The 20,102-nt window shown below is 32.8% G+C and overlaps 1 protein-coding gene across 5 annotated transcripts in view; it reads left to right on the top strand.

Annotated features, from left to right (window-relative positions):
* LOC126752757 (rap1 GTPase-activating protein 1) overlaps positions 1 to 20,102 on the top strand; it is a 271,420-nt gene that overhangs the window by 140,783 nt on the left and 110,535 nt on the right. For all 5 annotated transcript variants that reach the window (XM_050463722.1, XM_050463725.1, XM_050463724.1 and 2 more), the window contains one exon: positions 5,940 to 6,111. In XM_050463722.1, coding sequence (XP_050319679.1) covers positions 5,940 to 6,111 — 172 coding nt within the window. The remainder of the gene's footprint in view (positions 1 to 5,939; positions 6,112 to 20,102) is intronic.

Raw genomic sequence — 20,102 nt, 5'->3', positions numbered from 1 at the left:
ACACTTTCCCGTTACGGCAACACGTTGCGGACGCGCTTGTCAGGAGCTCAGTGGTCGCAACTATTGTTGCGGCATAAAATCCACAACAAAATTACAACAACAACGCTTTGATGTTGCATTATAAAATGTAAGCCAGGCAAGGCAGGCAGTTGCAGGAACATTAGGAATATAATATACAGGGACATATTGACATATTGTACATACTTATGAACATATTAGGTTGTCAAAAAAGTCTTGCGGTATTTTCGCTAGTTGGCGCTGAAAGCGCGTAGTTCTAGTTTTATTCGTCGCATCGGGTCATGCTATATCTTTTTGGAAAGCTCATTTCACGCGCTAACACATGTTTGATTGATTGTCGTTTCTTTTAAGTCGTTCGTGAGTTATAGCGTCGCAAACATGGAGCAAAATAAAGAGAAAATACGGCATATTTTACAGTACTACTACGATAAAGGCAAAACTGCATCTCAAGCCGCCAATAAAATTTGTGCAGTTTATGGACCCGATACAGTTTCCATTTCCACCGCACAACGATGGTTTCAACGTTTTCATTCTGGTGTAGAGGTGGTCGAAGATGCGCCACGCTTCGGAAGGCCTGTCGTCGAAAATTGCGATAAAATCGCTGAATTGGTCGAAAGACACTGGCATAGTAGCAGCCGTAGCATCGGTCAAGAGCTGGGCATGAATCATCACAAATTCATTTCAATTTCAATAAAAAAAAAATTCAATAAAAATACCGCAAGACTTTTTTGACAACCCATTATATATGTAAAAATATAAGTATATATGTATGTATATACCAGTGTGTATGTATGTATTCATTTCTATGTACATATGTATATCCTTTAGGCACATCACTATAATTCCGACTTATTTCGTAGGTGTTAATTTATTAGTGCCAACGCGTCGCACTGCAATCGTCCTTCTGTTGACACACTTTCGTGTTCGTGCGCGCAACGATGCAACGGTGCATTTTTCTGCATGCATGCATGTACATGTGTGTTTAGTTGGAAAATTTGGTAGCAAAACAAAGCGCTTGACGGACATATGTATTACTCATATTTTAAGAAATAGTCATATGCTAAGCGAACCACACACACACACATATGTATATGCGCCTTTGTATTTATTGCCTTGTATTAGTGTAAGCATGAACGCCTGAGTAGCTGTTAAGCGGAGTGCTGAGTGAGTGTTGGCGGCAACAGCTGCATATTTAGGAAATTCTAAGGCAATAAAAACATCCTCTTCCCAGATGACAATTGCCATTATAGTGTTTGCATAAGGAAACTATGTCAACACCAACTATTATACATATGTACATGTTTGTATGATATGCATATGTGTGTATATGTAAATGTGGAGTGATGCATAAGAATAACATTGTTACGAAAATATGACAAAAATAAATAGAAAAAAACTGAATAGAAGGTGTTGACGCAAGTGCATCAAAGCAAACGCAAGGAATGCATATTTTTATGCATTCATACATACATACATACAAACCTACTTAGTGCATAAATAAATTTGTAGGACAGCTGTGCATATTTTTTTTTATAAATTTTATTTATGTGTTATTAAAAATATAAAAAAAATATTTTCTATACTAAAAGACTTACGCTGTTCTAGAGTCCTGAAAAAAGTTCGAATTTCGACTATTTAATTTTGAGCGTAAGGAAGTGCTTTAGTGCGCTCAGTTTTTGAGTTATCAATCTGAAACTTCGCGCGAGTCCTTCTTTCCTCAAGAAGTTACGTCTTCGTTAGAAATGTCGATATCGGACCACTATAGCAAATAGCTGCCATATAAACTGACCAACCGAAATTAAGTGCTTGTATGGAAAACTTTTTTATTTGACAAAATATCTTCACGAAATTTGGTATACATTATTATCAAACACAACGGTACCATCTCCGAACAATTTGTTCAAATCGGATCACTATTGCTTATAGCTGTCATACAAACTAACCGATCAAAATCAAGCTCTTGTATGAAAAACTTTTTCATTTGACAAGATATCTTCACAAAATTTGCCATGGATTAATATCAAAGACAATGCCACTATCTCTAAATACATTTTTCAAATAGGACCACTATAGCATATAGCTGCCATACAAATGGACCCATCAAAGGCAAGCCAAAGATCTTTTTACACCCTTTTATCGCACTAGAAACGCACCTGTTAAGGGTATTATAGCTTCGCTGCAGCTTCTCTAATTTTTTTTTCTTATTTTTGAAAATTCGAAACTGACCTCTAACCCCTTAAGCAACACACACCACTTCCTTGTAGTTACTCGTAGGCGTTCAAAAAAACTCAAGTCTGTCAAGTTTTCCGTTTATTTCAAATCAAAAGCGCACTTTTCCAGTTTAATAGCTTTCATTGGCCACTTTTGAGCTGGCGAATTGTTCACACGCTTATTGGCATGCCACAAATATTATAGCAACATACACACATACTCAACTCTATACATGCACACGCATCTCTTTGTATGCGGCTTACCCAAATCATTTGTGCGTATTGCAACCCATTCGTGGCCTTTTTGACATTTTGAACATTTTTGTAAGCGGCGAAAAAAACCTTTTGCCATTGTCCGCTTTGCCAACTTTACTGCTTTTGAGTGCACTTCAGCGCGCAGCTTTTCTTTATGTGCCACTCGAAGCGAGTGTAAGTGAATCGAGTGAATGAAAATTGCGCAAACACAACGCTTCGAACACTGGCTATTTTAAAACATGTGTATATACATACTTACATACATACATATATGCTCTTTAAGAACATAAGCGTAAGTGTTCTTTACTGCTACTTCAAATGCCTTAGAAATTTATTGAATGCTTGCAAGTTAAAAATCTTAGAAATCACTGCTTTTTGGGGTTGTAAATTTCCACCGATTGAGCGATTGAGAAATCATTGCATATTGCAGTTACAATGCTTTTTATGTTGCTCTGAATGGTGGCTCTGAAATTTTAAATATTTTTTCAGCAATAAAAGAAATATTTGTCAACATGAAGTTTTTGTAGAGAAACTAATCCGTAAAAGAGGAAAATGAAAGTGAAATTACATTTATATACATACGTATGTATGTACATATGTAGATATTTACTATATATTCTATATATAAAAATATTTTTAGAGAAATAATAAATAGTTTTCTATATCAACCGTTTGTTCTTTACGCACACATACATACATACATATGTATATCTTGTAGATATAGATATGTACATATATTGTCAGTTATTCTTCGGACATCCAAAGTTATTTACAATTTGATGGCATAAAATTACCGAAAAGGAGAATGAAAGATTCAATTTATTGCTAAAAAGGCGTTAGTTCGATTCAAAGTGTCTTACTTATGTGCTCTGTGCCCAAAAAATAAGGTGACATTGTATTTATTTTGAAAATTCTTTATTTATTCTTCCAAATCAATTTCATCCCCTTCAAAGTAATCCCCTTCCGATGCAATGCACTTATGCCAATGGATTTTCCAATCTTCGAAACATTGGTTGCAGTCACTTTCCGGGATGGCCTTCAGTTCCGTCTTCGCTGTGGCTTGAATCTCCTCTAACGTATAAAAGCGGTGTCCCCAGAGCGGTCTTTTGAGCTTGGTGAACAGCCAGAAGGCGCACGGCGCCAGATCAGGCGAATGCGGTGGTTGCGAAACGATATGGGTTGAGTTTTTGGCGCAATGATCACGAATTACGAGGGCAGTATGGGATGGTGCATTATCGTGGTGTAAAAACCAAGAATTGTCTTTCCACAATTCCGGCCTTTTTAGGCGGATAGCGTTACGCAAACGACGCATAACGTTCAAATAATATTCCTTGTTGACTGTTTGACCGGTTGGAAGGAATTCATAATGCACAACACCACGATAATCGAAGAAAACAGTCAACATGACCTTGATTTTTGAGCGACTTTGGCGCAATTTTTTTGGTCTCGGTTCTCTTTTGGCACGATATTCGCTCGATTGATCGGTTGTTTCGGGGTCGTAAGCATAGATCCAAGTCTCATCGCCAGTTATAATGCATTTCATGACACCCTGGTAGTCGGAAAGCTTCGTTTCACACACTTCAACGCGACGACTTTTTTCCAAAAATTCAATGTTTTCGGTACCAGTCGAGATTTGACGCGTTTGAGGCCCAAAACATCGTTGAAAATGGTATTGGCTGAGCCTTTCGATATGCCAACTTCATCAGCAAGGTCTCTAATTGTTAATCGACGGTTTTTCAACACCAAATCTTTGATTTGTTGAACGTAAGCTTCGTCGGTTGAAAAATAATTCTCCAAATCATTCGACGCGCGCAGTTTAAATTCAAATGTCCTTATTTTTTTGGCACAGTAGTATATCGAAAGTAGACAGCTCTTAGATCTCTTAGTGGTCTTCCTGTACACTCTCAGCTAAGGTTATTAGTCTTTTGTAGTAAATCTATCGAATTCGGTGAAGTTTGTACTACTTTGATTCGAAGAGAGAGTTCTTCTCAAAAATTGGTATACCAATATATTAAACAGATCAACTCACCAATCATTACTAGTCATTTTGTCTAGTTTCTGCTACCATTTTTGAGAGCGCTATAATGCTTAAAGCCCACTTTTAAAGGCAATAGATTTTTAATATTTATTTTGAAAGGCTCTCAGTGGTTCGTCATACTAAACTGAGAAGCATCATAAAAAGAAAATATTTTCTACAATTTCAATTTCTTTCTTTACGTGATTCGAGCTTAGAACTGATTCCTTTGCGGAAAAAAATTCAAGGAAACATCATAGTAGTCTCTTCTTACAGATAAGTAAATGAGGATTACACCGCGACCTAGGGTCTGTTATGCCCAGTCTATCCTTATGGTTTCAACAAAAACCACAGGGACTAAGAACATTTTTGACTTTAGCTATTAAAGCTTCAACAAATCTTACTGGCAATTAATGTCTGTCTAGTTTAGGCAATTAATGATATTTAGGTTTTTTTCTTTTCATTATTGAATTTGTGTTTTTTTTTTTAGAAAATACATATTTCCATTTTATTATTTACCAAAAGAGGGCAAATATTTAGAAATTAGCGGTTCGAACAAACAACTGGTATAAATTACTGCTACTGGTATAAGGAAATAGAGAGATAATACCAACGAGAGAGATAGAGTGTACTTAGCTGAACTTAATTAGACAACTTTTTTGTTGCTTTCACATATAAATGAGTAGCAAATCCTCTTTAGTTTGTCCCTCTGAGGGGACATTCTTTTTTTCATTATTTAATCCACACGTAAATAGGCTACCTTTTAATCGCTTTCGAAAAAATTTACAGCCAAATAATATGCTATATTTTTCGCTATGCAAACAACAACAAAATTCGGTCACTGACATTTGAGACCTGCGAAAGAAAGCTGATTCCTTTGCGGTTGCGGCCACTTGAACGGCTTTCGAACGCACCGCAGTCATGAAAATAGCAAACGTGCGAAAAGGACAAGAAAATAGTAAAGGAAGAGAGGAGCGCTGCTTGTGTGGGATTGCAGGCAAATTTTCCAGTGATTTATATTTGGCTTCAAGTACCCGTTTTCTTAAATCGCTTTTCGTATATGCCAACTGTTTGTGCATTTGTGTTGTCCTTTTTTGTTGTGACATCTTCTAGGCGCCTCACTTGCCATTTTAGCGCAGTGCGTTTGAGCCAGAGGCGCCACAGGGTTTCTGGGTCGCTTATCCCGCGGCACTGTTTACACACATGTGGGTGTTTGTTTGGCGTATTTTATTTCAATATATTTCTTTGCTTATGTTATTGTACATATGGGTCTATGAAATTCGCGCTGAATATTAAATATTTTGCTCTTATTTTTGGATTGATTTTTTGTGTATTTTTTCATTTTTTTCAGTTTTGTTTTTTTGCTTTTGTTTTGTTTGTTTCTTTTTTTGGTTTTTGTAATAACTTTTTGCTCATAATGCCTCTCACATTTCTATTTGCAGGCGACAACACGCTTTCATGGCGGGCTCGCAAAAAGGCGGCGGCAGCGGAAGTGCCTCGCACAGTCCGGAAAAATTGCGCGGTGCCACGCAAGATCTCTTCGAGCTGCTGGAGCGCGTGCAGTGCTCTCGTCTGGATGATCAGCGCTGTGTGCTGCCAGCGTATTTCTCACAGGTAAGCAATTTGTACCGATAATGTGTGTTTGTTCGTGTTAAATAAGGGGTTAGGCGGGTATACAAAAATGGCATAATTTTGACTATTTATTTTTGGTATAAGGAAAAAGGTATTAAATTTCTTTTTTTATACTTTATTAAACGTGTATTTGTGGGCATACAACATTTTGTATTGACTTTTTGAGTCAAAATTGCTGCTGTTGCTGTAATTTTTGGAATCTCATTTGTATGGCAGCTATATGCTATAGTGTACCGTTGCCTTGGAAAATAATTTATACTAAGTTTCGTGAAGATATCTTATCAAATAAAAAAGTTTTCCATACAAAAACTTGATTTTGATCGGTCAGTTTGTATGGCAGCTATACGCTATAGTGGTCCGATGTGAACAATTTCTTCCAAGATTGTACCGTTGCTTTGGATAATAATCATACCAAATTTCGTGAAGATACATTGTCAAATAAAAAAGTTTTTCATACAAGAACTTTATTTTGAGCGTTCAGTTTGTATGGCAGCTATATGCTATTGTGGTTCGATCAGCACATTTTCTTCCAAGATTGTACCGTTGCTTTGAACCATAATCTGTACCGAATTTTGTGTAGATACCTTATCAAACAAAAAAGTTTTCCATACAAAAACTTGACTTTGATCGTTCAGTTTGTATGGCAGCTATATGTTATAGTGATTCGATCAGCACATTTTCTTCCAAAATTGTAACGTTGCCCTGGACAATAATACATACCAAGTTTCGTGATGATATCTTAGCAAACATAGAAGTTTTCCTTACAAGAACTTGATTTTGATCGTTCAGTTTGTATGGCAGCTATATGTTATAGTGATTCGATCAGCACATTTTCTTCCAAAATTGTAACGTTGCCCTGGACAATAATACATACCAAGTTTCGTGTAGATAGCTTATCAAACATAGAAGTTTTCCATACAAGAACTTGATTTTGATCGTTCAGTTTGTATGGCAGCTATATGTTATAGTGATTCGATCAGCACATTTTCTTCCAAAATTGTAACGTTGCCCTGGACAATAATACATACCAAGTTTCGTGTAGATAGCTTATCAAACATAGAAGTTTTCCATACAAGAACTTGATTTTGATCGGTCAGTTTGTATGGCAGCTATATGCTATAGTGTTCCGATATCGACAATTCCAACAAATTAGCAATTTCTTGGAAAGAAAAGGATATGTGTAAAATTTCAGCTCGATATCTCATCACCTGAGGATTTTTTTCCAAACTATCCGATTTTTTGAACATCCTAGACTGGCCTAACCGCTCAAGTATTTTACCACCGAGCGCATCAGCGAATTATGGCAATGCAATTGAAACAAAAATTCCATTCAGCCGGAAAACATTAGCAATATACCGTTATGTTTTGCACTGCTTACTCGCTATTATTATTATTTTGCCTTCGTGACAAGCATGAGCCACTCGTAAATTATTACACCGCATACACCTTCACGCACACATACATACACACATATACATATATTTGTATATACATATAAGCACACTGTGTGGCATTAAAATTCGACAATCCGCCGAGTGCGGCACGAAAAATGCACATGCCTCGAAAAATGTCATAAAATAAATTTTTGTGCAACCAACAATAACAAAAAGACCCACATGCCAAAAATATCTATAGAAAATAGTCGTAAAAATAGGTAACTCGGATTATCCTTAAAAATCAAGCGAAAAAAACGCAAATCATCTTTCCACACTTGACGGCTGCCACGACCTACGGCAAGATATTGTCCATTGTGTGTAGACTGCAGCGCTGTAAGGTTGCTCGTGCTGCGCCTCGGGGCATTAGTCGCACAAATTTCGCTGCAGAGTCAAAAGATGTACGTTGGCAGGAGCAGGAGGATATGTATGTGTGCACGTATGCTTACTCTTGCTTAAGTCCGTGAAGCACAGGACAATATGTATGTATAAAAATGTATATGTATATATGTATGCGTGTGTGTTTTGCTGCTTGGCTGTGTGTGTTTCGACCTAGTGGAGCGTGCCTGCGCTTCGAGCAGTTTTTGACAAAATTACTTTCATGACAGCAATAAAAAACATTGACATGTAATAAAAACATCAACATTGCCCACAACAACAACTACTACTCATACACTGTGTAGCAACAACAATACATACATGTACATAAAATTTATTATAATAGTCATACGTGCAGTTAGTTTGTCAAATAATAAAAGTTTTTGTTGAAGTATGCAATCTCATCCTGCCATTGTCCCCAAAAATAACACACACACACACATAAAAATATATATATTTTTTCATAGTACAAACGTACATACATATGTACATTGTACATGTATTGCCAATATAATCGGAACGTGTGTTGGCGTATTTTTAGTATGAATTTCAGCTGCTGCTCTTCGAAAGGCTTTACTCGACTCAGACTCCTATTTATAAGTAGTCACAGGAGCGAATATGCTGGCTTCGAATTGATTGGTTATATTGCAATTGATAGCTATGCATGTAGTACATACATATGTATGTATGTAGATTATATTTCTTCATTTCAAGTATAATTGAGTGGTCTTAACGTACATACCTTCCATGTGTTTGCAAAAACTTCTTATCCAGTCTTAGATAATATGGCACAGAGACTGATTTTCAGACTCAGTTTTTTCCCAAACAGACTACTAAACTCAGACTCCTCTCAAGTATTAGAACGCTTAACATTTTTTTTTTTTTAATATTCCATATAGTTAAATTCTCGAACCGTAAACCAGCAACAATACTATGAAAATAGTCGTGCTACAAAAATAATAACGGAAAGTCGGGAGCATAGCCATCTTCCAACTTTTCAATGAAATTTTTGTGGTATGACTGGTTTTTTTTTTAATATGTCTCCAATTTCTTTCCAACAAGCATTTTCTTGAGTTCAGAGAACAATTTCCGGTGTGTTTAACTTGGGTATCTGCCAACGACAGCCGTAACCTACGGCGTTCAAAAGCACAGCGGATCAAATCACTGCACTGATCAGCGTCCTGAAACTGCCAGGTATTTTTCAGCACCAATTGGCAGTGAGGAATGGACAAACTAACCACCTTGGCAGGCTTCGAAGCACATCTTAAACCACGGCCGTACTTTGGGTCCGACACACGGTTGCAGTGCAATTCCACATTCAACAGGCAAAGTGTCAGTTTTTCCCGCATTCGAGGTTTAATCAAAACCACCATGATACTCGCCGAGGGGCCAGTCCGCATGAGCAGGTCGGTGCGAACTCCAAGAGCTTCTGCTCCCTGTGATACGAGTACCAGAATTAAGTCTCCAGTCCACCAGTTGAGCTTCCATAATGCTTTGGACTGGTGGCCAGGGGTTGGAACGTTGGACGTGCATTACGCGCACACACCATTCATACATGAAGCTAACCCTAATACCGAGTTAATCGCCTAAACAACCTTCGCCGCCTAAACAATTCACGCGCAAACGACCTTAACTCTTCGGCATTGCTACTAGTGGAGATCACACCGCTAACAGCTAAACATCTAACAGTTCAGCTGATACCCATACCAGCCAGATCCCTATTATCCGAGTACATATGTACATCGACCATTCTGCAATAACATGCACCCAATCCTCGATCCGCGTGCCACACAAACACCCCGACTTATCAGATAGGTGTTTCCTCCATTCAGTGGACCATGCCCCGTAAGCAGAAAACTCAGACTCAGACAGAATCTGAAGACTGAGTTACCCTCAACAAATCTAACGTCCCGGATGTACTCGTAAGTCACCTTAACGTTATCTCTATTGTCCCGAAGGTCTAGAAGCCTCTTGCTCCCTATATATCCCTCCCTTTCTACATCATAGTTGTCGGAAATCCAATCATTCCGCAGCAATGACACATTTTCATTTGATTGAAGGGAACAAAGTTCTAATAAAGCCTTCAAAGTTTGAAGACACTATAAATTTAGTTCACAACAATCAAAACTAAATACCAGCCTTTCATTAAATATAACTAAGATAACTATATCCATATGCTAACGGTGGCAGTAGTCTCATCTCATCTATTATAATCCGATGTGGCCTCGTTTAGGACTCTACGGACACCTTTGCATAGTTTCCACTGCATCTAGTTGTTTTCGTCGTTGTTGTTGTTGTTGTCAAAATTTATAAATGAGGAAATTGTTGCTTTTCTCAGCATAAGATCTCTAAACTAAAAGCTGTGGTCTCATCAACATTGCTTTTCTCTGTCATCCTCTTTACTTTGGATATTTCATAGGAGCAGCTATCAGTCGAGTAATATCCCTGCTTTAGGTGAGGTTAACTCCTTAGTTAGCAGTGTTAGAAAACCAAGGCGGGAAACTCCCTCTGCCTTAAAGATAACACATCAGAATTTTTAATTTTAGAGACAAAATAATAAAGGGAATTGCTCCTAAAATGCCTTTACTGAAATGCATGCTGAAAATTCTTTGTACCAAATTTTCGCCCTCAAAAACAATTCTATATTTGAAAGTTTCGCCTCAATCAACATGCGCGTCGGCGCTGTAGACTGCTGGTCAAAAATTACGCACCATTTTGCGACATCTAGAGGTGGTCAGCTGTAAGTGTAGTGTAGTTATATGATAGTAGGTGTCGCTGTTGCTGGATCGAAAATAGTTAGCAAGTGAGTTGCGACTTTGCTATGTATAGATGGCGCTGTAGGAAGCAATGATTTTTAAATACAAATATAACAGTTAAATTTAGCAGAGACTCACACCTAATGGCTTCATTCAGCGCTTGTTGCTCCGTCAAAGCAGTGAACGTAAATTTTGAGAGACTAAATAGAAGAGAGAAAAGAGCGCAGAGTTCACAGAGACCGTTTATAAAGACCGTAATAGTTGTTTATAAGAACGTACGTGCAATATTTGCATGAAAATTATTATTTTATTTGCTATGTGTGATTTTTTTATATTTTTATTATTTTGTTTAGCAAAAATTTAAAAGAATAATTGTTTGTTGCATAAAAGAAAAACAAATAAGGAAACAATGAGTTAATTATGCTATGTTCATATGAAGGTAAATAACTTAGTAGTTGTTATAGTATAAAATTCAAAATTGCTTACCATAATTTAATTTAAAATCAACTTAATCTATATTTTCTCTACATTAAACCCTTCTGCCGCATCAATGCGTTCAAAGTATTGCCTCAATCACTTTCACGAAAGCATTTAAATAGTGAGCAATAATTCTTTAGAAATCCTAAATAGCGCTATTGAATTATGAATAAAAGCGCCTTACTGCCGCACTGCCCTAGAAAATTACATAAGCATTGTGGCAGTCGCCAGTTTTCTGTTTTGTTTTTGTGCTATGCTTGCTTGGCTTTTATCCTTAACAAGTTTCTCCTGCTGACTTGCTGCACCTTTGTTCCTGCCATACAAACACACACATGCAAACATACATATACAAACATACATACACACATATACATTTAAACATACATACATACATACATACACATGTTCACGTTGGTCCTCCAGTGAAACAACAGCAGCGAAAATGGGGCGTCGCAGTGCCTTTTGTGCGCTTGCAACGCCATTCCGCCGTTCCGCCGTGCCGAAAGGTGTGTCAAAAGGTTGTTGCTCCATTTCGTTGTAAATATTGCTGTTGTTCGCTGCATTTCGTTTGGTGTTTTGTTGTTGGCGCCTTTAATTTTTTCCCCCCATTTTAGTCTTTGTTAACTCCTTGCAACACGCAATTTGCGTTCTTGTTAAAATAAAAACAAGATAACTGCGCAACAACTACAACAAAAAAAGCTGTTGTATTGAGACATGAAAGTAGTAACAACTACAACAACAATAACATGCAAAAATTTATGCTGCCAATGACAAAAACATTTGTGTTTGTTTGTATGTTGCGCAGCAGCAACTATTTTGCGTGTTGCTGCGCTACGCTTTAGTTGTTGTTGTGACGCATAGCTTGTCGTACTTGCAGTATTTGCTTTAACAGCTAAATTTGTGTAAATAATGCACTTGTGGCTGACGTGTGCGTGCAGTCGCGCGACTAAATTGCATGTATTGCGGTCATTATGGTACAGTGAAACCTATGCTACGATGGATGGAGAAGCATATTTGTATTTTAAAGTAATTTTTAAAGCAAAAACAATTTTATTTGCAAAATATTTTTATGATTTAAATTTTTTTTGTTTTGAAAAAGTTTGAAGTTTTTAAAATCGAGAGTTTACTGTAGGCAAAATTTATTTTTTAACATGAATGTGCATATACCTCATTTTTTATAATATTTAGCTTTGATTTTTAAATTTTTTTATTTTGTTTTGAGAAACAACCGAAGTTTTACAAAACGGGAGTTTACTGTAGACACGAGTTCTTTTTTAATGAACATGAATGCACCTGATTTTTGATATCATAGAAAACATACTTGTGTGTGTATGTGTTTACACAATCGGCCTTTTACGAATTTCAGCGTCAGTTTGTGAAATCAAGCATACTTTTAGGCGCATAAGTGAGTTTGGTTGTTATTGAAGGATTATTCGAATTGATGAGGGATAAATTCGATTAGTTAAGTTGTTTTAGCAGTAAAAATATGTTTATATCTATACTTGGCCTTATACATATATATATGTATGTAAGTACATGTGTGTGTATATTTTTGTATATAGAAACTACTTATTTACACATATCAAATATAACGTTTTTAATTTTAATTCAAGGCAATTATATGAACAAATAATTCACAGAAATTAGCATTGTTATTACTTCTTGCTTATTTTTTGTTCAATCTAAACACCTTTCCCTTGCTTTTTTATTATTAAAATAATTAAAAATAAAGTTATAACAACAATTACCTAATAATAAATATGATTTTAATATAGTATAATAAATTCATAAATAATAAATAATTTTAGACTATTAAAAATTTAAAAAAATTATAAAAATTTTATAAATAATTTGTTAAAAAATTATAACAGTAATTTTCATAAAAACATAAATAAAAAATTGTGTAAAAAATGTAACAATATTTCTTATTAAGAAAATTGCTTTAACAAATTTGATTCTTTTATAATTTTCGACTTAATTAAATAAAATATATACATATATAAAAAAGTTAAAAAAAAATAAAAAAAAAATCTCATGTATCTCATTATTAAAAAAAATTATAAAAATTTTCATAAAAATATATTTTTTTTAATTTATGTATGATATGTAGATATACATATGTATGTATGTATGTATCAACAGTTTTTATTAAAAAAAAAAATAGTTCTAAGTACTTGCTTGTTTTATAATTTTCGAGCAAAAAAACAAATTCGTAATTAAAATATAAAAAAAAAAATATATAAAAACAATTTCATAAAAAAAAATTTCAAAAAAAAAATTATAGCAACAATTTTTATTAAAAAGAATAACAAATTTCTAAAAAAAATTTATATATCAGCAGTTTTATTTAAAAAATATCGTTTTTACTTATTTGTTTGTTTTATAATTTTTGAGATAAATAAATAAAAATATTTTTATAAAAAAATCAATCAAAATAAAAAAAAAAATAAATCAAAATATTATTTTTTTTTTAATTGAAAGAAAATATAAAAATTTGTAATGTATAAATAATAAATTTGAAAAAAAAAATGTATAAAAACGATTTCATAAAAACTAAATTATTCAAAAAACAAAAAAATTATAGCAACAATTTTCATAAAAACACAATGAAAATTTCCATAAAAATTAAGTATTAAGAGCTTCATTTTAAGAAAAATAGTTCTGACATACTTGTTTGTATTGTAATTTTCGAGTTAAATAAATAAAAATATTAGTATCATAATTAAAAAAAATATAAAAATTTTCATAAATAAAAAAGTTATAAATAAATTACAAAAACGTGTTTGAAATTATAAATTATTAAACAAAAATTTTCATTTACAAAAACATATAATAATGTTTTTAAATTATGTATTTATGTTTGTATATCAACATTTTTCTTAAGGGAAAAAAACTTCTTGTTATATAATTTTCGAGCTAAGTAAACAAAAATATTTTTCAAAATAAATAAAATATATACATACATATATACATACATATGTATATGTATAAAAAATTTCAAGGAAAAAAAAAATTAAAAAAAAATGATTATAATTTATGTGTTATATTTTTTTTATAAAAATTATTCCAAATTTTTTTAATGAAAAAATTCTTCTTAATTAAAATTGTTGCTATAATTGTTTTTTTCTTTTTGAAAATTTTTTTTCAATGAAAATGTTTTTATATAAATTTTTTTATTTTTTTTTTTTTTATATTTTTTTATATTTTTTTTATATTTTTTAATTATGAAATTTTTTTTTATATTTTTTAATTATGAAAATTTTTTTTTAATTTTTTAATTATGAAATTTTTTTTTAAATTTTTTAATTATGAAAATTTTTTTTAAATTTTTTAATCATGAAAATTTTTTTTAAATTTTTTAATTATGAAATTTTTTTTTATTTTTTAATGTTGTTTGTTTACTTTTTAATTTTTTTTTTTTTGTGTACTTATTTTATTTTTTAATTTTTTTTTTCAATATTCACATAATTTCAATTACAGGATAGAGTGAGCCTGCTACTTACTCTAGCAATGTTTTTTATAAAACAAAATTAACAAAACAACAATTTTAGCTTCAATTTAATTGTCTTAAAACAATTTTTCTTCTAAATTATCGCCAACATTTGTCTTTCGCGCTTATTTCTGCATTATTTCTGCACAACTTACACCCACATTAGGTACTAACTATTTTACCTCAGCTTAATCTACGAAAATTATTAGCTGTATTTTTCCTTATTTTCTTCTTCCTCACTCTTCTTCTTCTTTTCGCTTCTGCTTTCGTCTTCATTACCATCAGCATTCACTTAGCATTTTATGACCACACAAATTAAATCGTTCAGCACTGCAGCTCTGCGTGCGCTGCCATTGCAATGTAACCACAAACCAACAGCACCAAAAAGACCAACAACAACAACATCTTCGAAGATAAATGTCGTTTAAAGGTAAGGTAGCGCGCAATTTATTTGTTTGGCTGACAGCCGCGCCTGGCTTAAAGCAGTGCTGCCTACGGATCAGCCATGTAAGCAGCGAACCAGCACCTCAGCAGCCTGGTTCTAACGCGCACACATACACATGGATAGCGTTGGAGTTGTTAATTGCCTGGGTTGTCCGCCCGATCTTTTGTGACGGCGTTGAAAGATATTTATTTCATGGTGCGCATTTGTATGCATGTCTGTCTGTGTGTGTGTGTGGCGGTGTGGGAGTGTAGTCACTGCATGATAGTCATTTAGTCGCTGTAGGTTTTCGCTGTTGTTGTTGCTGATGTTTCTGCTTGCTTGCATGTTGCATATGTCAAATCTAACTGCATTTGAAAGTTTTCCATGCCAGCTGTGCTAATGAAAAGATATGCATTGTTGGCGTTGTTGTTGTTTGGTAGTTCTTGCTCTTGTTTCGTTGTTGTTGTTGCGTTTGTCATGTCAATGATATACAACACGCTTATAGCTATATCCGCACGCCTCTGCGCTGGCACATTTTGCCGCCGCCTCGCCTGCCTCCAATTGACAAAGTGTAATATGAGCGCTGCAGCAAACGTGGCATGCAACAGCGCCAGGCAACTGCCTCGTCTACTCTGTCATGGAAATAAACACCTAACATATACTATGAGTTGTTTGTGTTGTTATTGCTGACATTCGTTGGTACTTGCCGTGCATTAGTAAATATTTACTTCCATATGTTTAAAATTTGTAATTATTTTCCGACAATTTTCCGTGCAAAAATCTGTTTGTTTGGGAACTGAGGCATGGCGGTGACGGCCGTCGACATGAAAGTCAAAAATTATACCGGTATGAGCGTATGAGTGTGTCTATATGTATAGGCGTTGTAACTCATGAGAGTGACTATAACCATTTTATAACCAAAACTCAATTTTTTTCAATATGATTGAATGATAACTATTATATACCCACTTTATAACCAAAACTAATTTTTTTCAATATGATTGAATGATAACTATTATATACCCACTTTATAACCAAAACTAAATTTTTTTCAATATGAGTGTATGATAACCAATTTATAACCACTTTATAACCACTTTATAACCAAAAATAATTTTTTTCAATATGATTGAATGATAACTATTATATACCCACTTTATAACCAAAACTAAATTTTTTTCAATATGAGTGTATGATAACCAATTTATAACCACTTTATAACCACTTTATAACCAAAACTCAAATTTTTTTCAATATGAGTGAATGATAACCATTATATAACCACTTTATAACCAAAACTAAATTTTTTTCAATATGAGTGTATGATAACCAATTTATAACCACTTTATAACCAAAAATAATTTTTTTCAATATGAGTGAATGATAACCAATATATAACCATTTTCTAACCACTTTATAACCAAAACTAAATTTTTTTCAATATGAGTGAATGATAACCAATATATAACCATTTTCTAACCACTTTATAACCAAAACTAAATTTTTTTCAATATGAGTGTATGATAACCAATTTATAACCACTTTATAACCAAAACTAAATTTTTTTCAATATGAGTGTATGATAACCAATTTATAACCACTTTATAACCAAAACTCCAACCAATATATAACCATTTCATAACCACTTTATAACCAAAACTAAATTTTTTTCAATATGAGTGTTTGATAACTAAATATATTACCATCTTATAACCATAATAAGAGTGTATGATAACCAATATATAACCATTTTATAACCAATAACCAAAACTCAAATTTTTTTCAATATGAGTGAATGATAACCAATATATAACCATTTTCTAACCACTTTATAACCAAAACTAAATTTTTTTCAATAACCACCACTTTATAACCAAAACTCAAATTTCATTTCAATATGAGCGTATGATAACCAATATATAACCATTTTATAACCAAAAAAAAAAGTTCTTTCATTATGAGTGTATGATAACCAATATATAACCAATATATAACCACTTTATAACCAAAACTCAAATTTTTTTCAATATTCACCAATATATAACCAATATATACATATATAACCAAAACTCAAATTTTTTTCAATGTGTGTGGTTTTATTATAACCTTTTACCTTCGCCTGTAAACTTATGAAAAGTGATGTTACGTTATTTTGCATTTTAGGTGACGAAATACACCCACATACATATTTAAATGTCGCTGATATTGTAATTTACTCCTAATCATTTATGTGCTTGTTAAATTTCTGTTAATTTGTGTGCTGCGGTTAATAGAGCAACAACATAATAATCCAACAACAACAATTATAAACTACAAAGTCCACCTATCCACATGTGCACACCCTGTGCATGCCACCAGCGTTAATTTCGTGTCCTCTAATCTCACCACAGGACACTCTCTCCATACATATGTATGTATGTATATATGTATCTCTATCTAATATACATACATATACATATATATGTATTTGCGGCGCTACTGCAACCGCTGTCAGCAAAACTGTTTTCCATTTCATGAGCGCTGCGTCGGTGATGTGCCAAAGCGTTCCTTTCAAATGCATATTTCATGGTGAAGTGGCCACCTGAAGTGCGGCTAAATAAATGCCAGCGGTGGCAGTCAGAGCATGCCGTTGAGTGGCCATGTGTTCTATAGTGCTGCAAATGTGAAGGACTCTTCTTCGTGAGTTGTCGTGAAGTGCATGCATTAAAAATTTGTGGGAAAATCGACGAACATATGGCGCTACCATTTTGGGTTGTAGATTAGAATATTGGTACGCAAAAGTAGGGTTTGGTTAGGTAATATTTGAAATGTCTACTTCTTTATATATATACATACATATCTTAATAGTAGTTTCGAGAACTTTGAAAGAAATCCTGCACATTGAGAATAACCTTTTGAGTAATTGGTAGACAAAGGACGCGTGTGTTTTGGGAAATTTCACTGAGGGAGAGAAATAGAGCGATATGGTAGATAGAGAGAAAGCGATAGGGATAGAGTGATAGAAAGAAAGAGATAGAACGATAGAAAGAAAGAGATAGAGCGATAGAGAGAGAGAGAGGAAGAGAGATCGATGGATATGGAGTGGCATTCTTCCCTTTTTATACAATAATTTCAAAATATAACTTCATTATTTTCACTCATTTTTGAACAGCTGTAACTTTTTTTTCCACTTCCCCGAATTTAATTTTTTTTCGTTAAAGGAAGCTTAAAATCTCACCTTTCCAACACTATATGGTGATTGGTAGCACTGGAGATATACGACGCAACGACATCTATTGAAAATACGAAAATACTTTTTCGACTACCCAATATATCATAAAATAAAAAATGCTTAAAAAATATTAAAAATAGTTTACATTTCGCAATAAAACACTTAAAAAAACCTGTTCAAGAAACAAAAAAATATATCATAAAATAAAAAAAACATTGAAAAATATTTAAAAAATCGTAAATCGAAATTTTTGTTTTGAAAAAATGTATGAAAAATACTTAAAACATCGTAAATCGAAATTTTTTTTTAATAAAGCAAAGTACTTGTGTTGATAAAACACTTACAAAAAATAAAACAAGCAAAAGAATAGAAAAAATAATAAAAAAATTAAAAATATGCAAAACGTAAATAATTTTTTCTGCTATTTTTTATATTTATTTTTATATTTTTTTATTTTTTTTATATTTTTTTATAATTTTTTTATTTTTATTTTTTTTTTTTACATGCTTCTTTTTAAATTGAAAAAATTATGCATACTATATATCCACCGATAAAACGGCTTGAAACATTTGTGAGTGTTTACATATATTTATGTTGATAATTATTCACAAATTTGGTATTTTTGTTGTTTGTTTAAATCAGCTGTCGCTTGCGGGTTTTTTGGACATTGTAATGTAGTTGGAATTTCTTAAGTACAGATTTAATGAGAATTTTTTTCTTGGTTTTATGGGTTTTATTTTTTATCGTATATTTTTTAGCTGGAACTTTTTATGTGTGTGTTTTAAGTACAATTCTTTTTTTCTAAAATATAAAATAAACGACTAAAGTTTTCAAATGAATAATAATAATAAAAATATTGTCAAACATTTGGTGGTAAACTTGGTTAGAATTTTCTTTGTATTTATGATGAGAACCTAATTTTAGGCGAAATGTTTTCCTAGCGCTTTCACAATGCTTGCACCTAATGGAAGGCGGTAAGCTAACTCTAGTGCTTTCAATTTTAAATATTTTTAATCATTAATTTATTTTTAATATGCTTATATAATATACATGGCATATCGATACATATACCCATTCATATCAACATTTTGCTGATCTCTTTTAGTATAATGTCTTGCTTCTTATCCGCATGTCTGCATTTATTTTCCATATCAATTTTCACTTTGCCTAAAAGCAGCTATTTATTCCAGTCACCTGTACTTGTGCTTGTTAGCATATTTACATATACATATGTACTTACATACATACATATGTAAATTATATCTGAATACGTATATTATTAATGTTTGATCATTTATAATGTCACTGCAAGTCTGAAATAAGTACCACTTTCTTTTTCATATCGGTTTTGTCAAACCTGTGGTGTAAGTTATAATAATATTATCCTTCATATTTGAAGTTCAGTAGCTTGGAGATGTTTCCAAATGCTTTTGGATACTTATGACATGGTCATAAAAAATTTCAATAATTGGAAATCATAAAAATTAAAGAAAAAATATTAAAATAAGATAAAAATAAATATTTTTTTCGTTCCTGTATCGTATAAAGTACAGGCCATTTATTCGGAACTGAAAAAATATTATTGAAATTTGGTGAGATAAAAATTCAAAAATTGGATCTGAAAAAAAATTAAAATTAAAAAAAATATATATTAAAATTTAGGAAAGATAATAAAATAAAAAAAAAAATTCTAAAAATAATAAATTATAAGATATTTTTTTTTTGTTTCCTGAATCATATAAAGTTCAAGCCTCTTTTTTGGTCCGAAAAAAATTAAAAATTTATTAAAATTTGGTCCGAAAAA

The sequence above is a fragment of the Bactrocera neohumeralis genome, chromosome 3 (genome assembly GCF_024586455.1).
Source record: "Bactrocera neohumeralis isolate Rockhampton chromosome 3, APGP_CSIRO_Bneo_wtdbg2-racon-allhic-juicebox.fasta_v2, whole genome shotgun sequence".
NCBI lineage: Eukaryota > Metazoa > Arthropoda > Insecta > Diptera > Tephritidae > Bactrocera > Bactrocera neohumeralis.
Note: the sequence above shows the minus strand (reverse complement) of the source record. Positions and strands in the feature narration are given on the sequence as shown.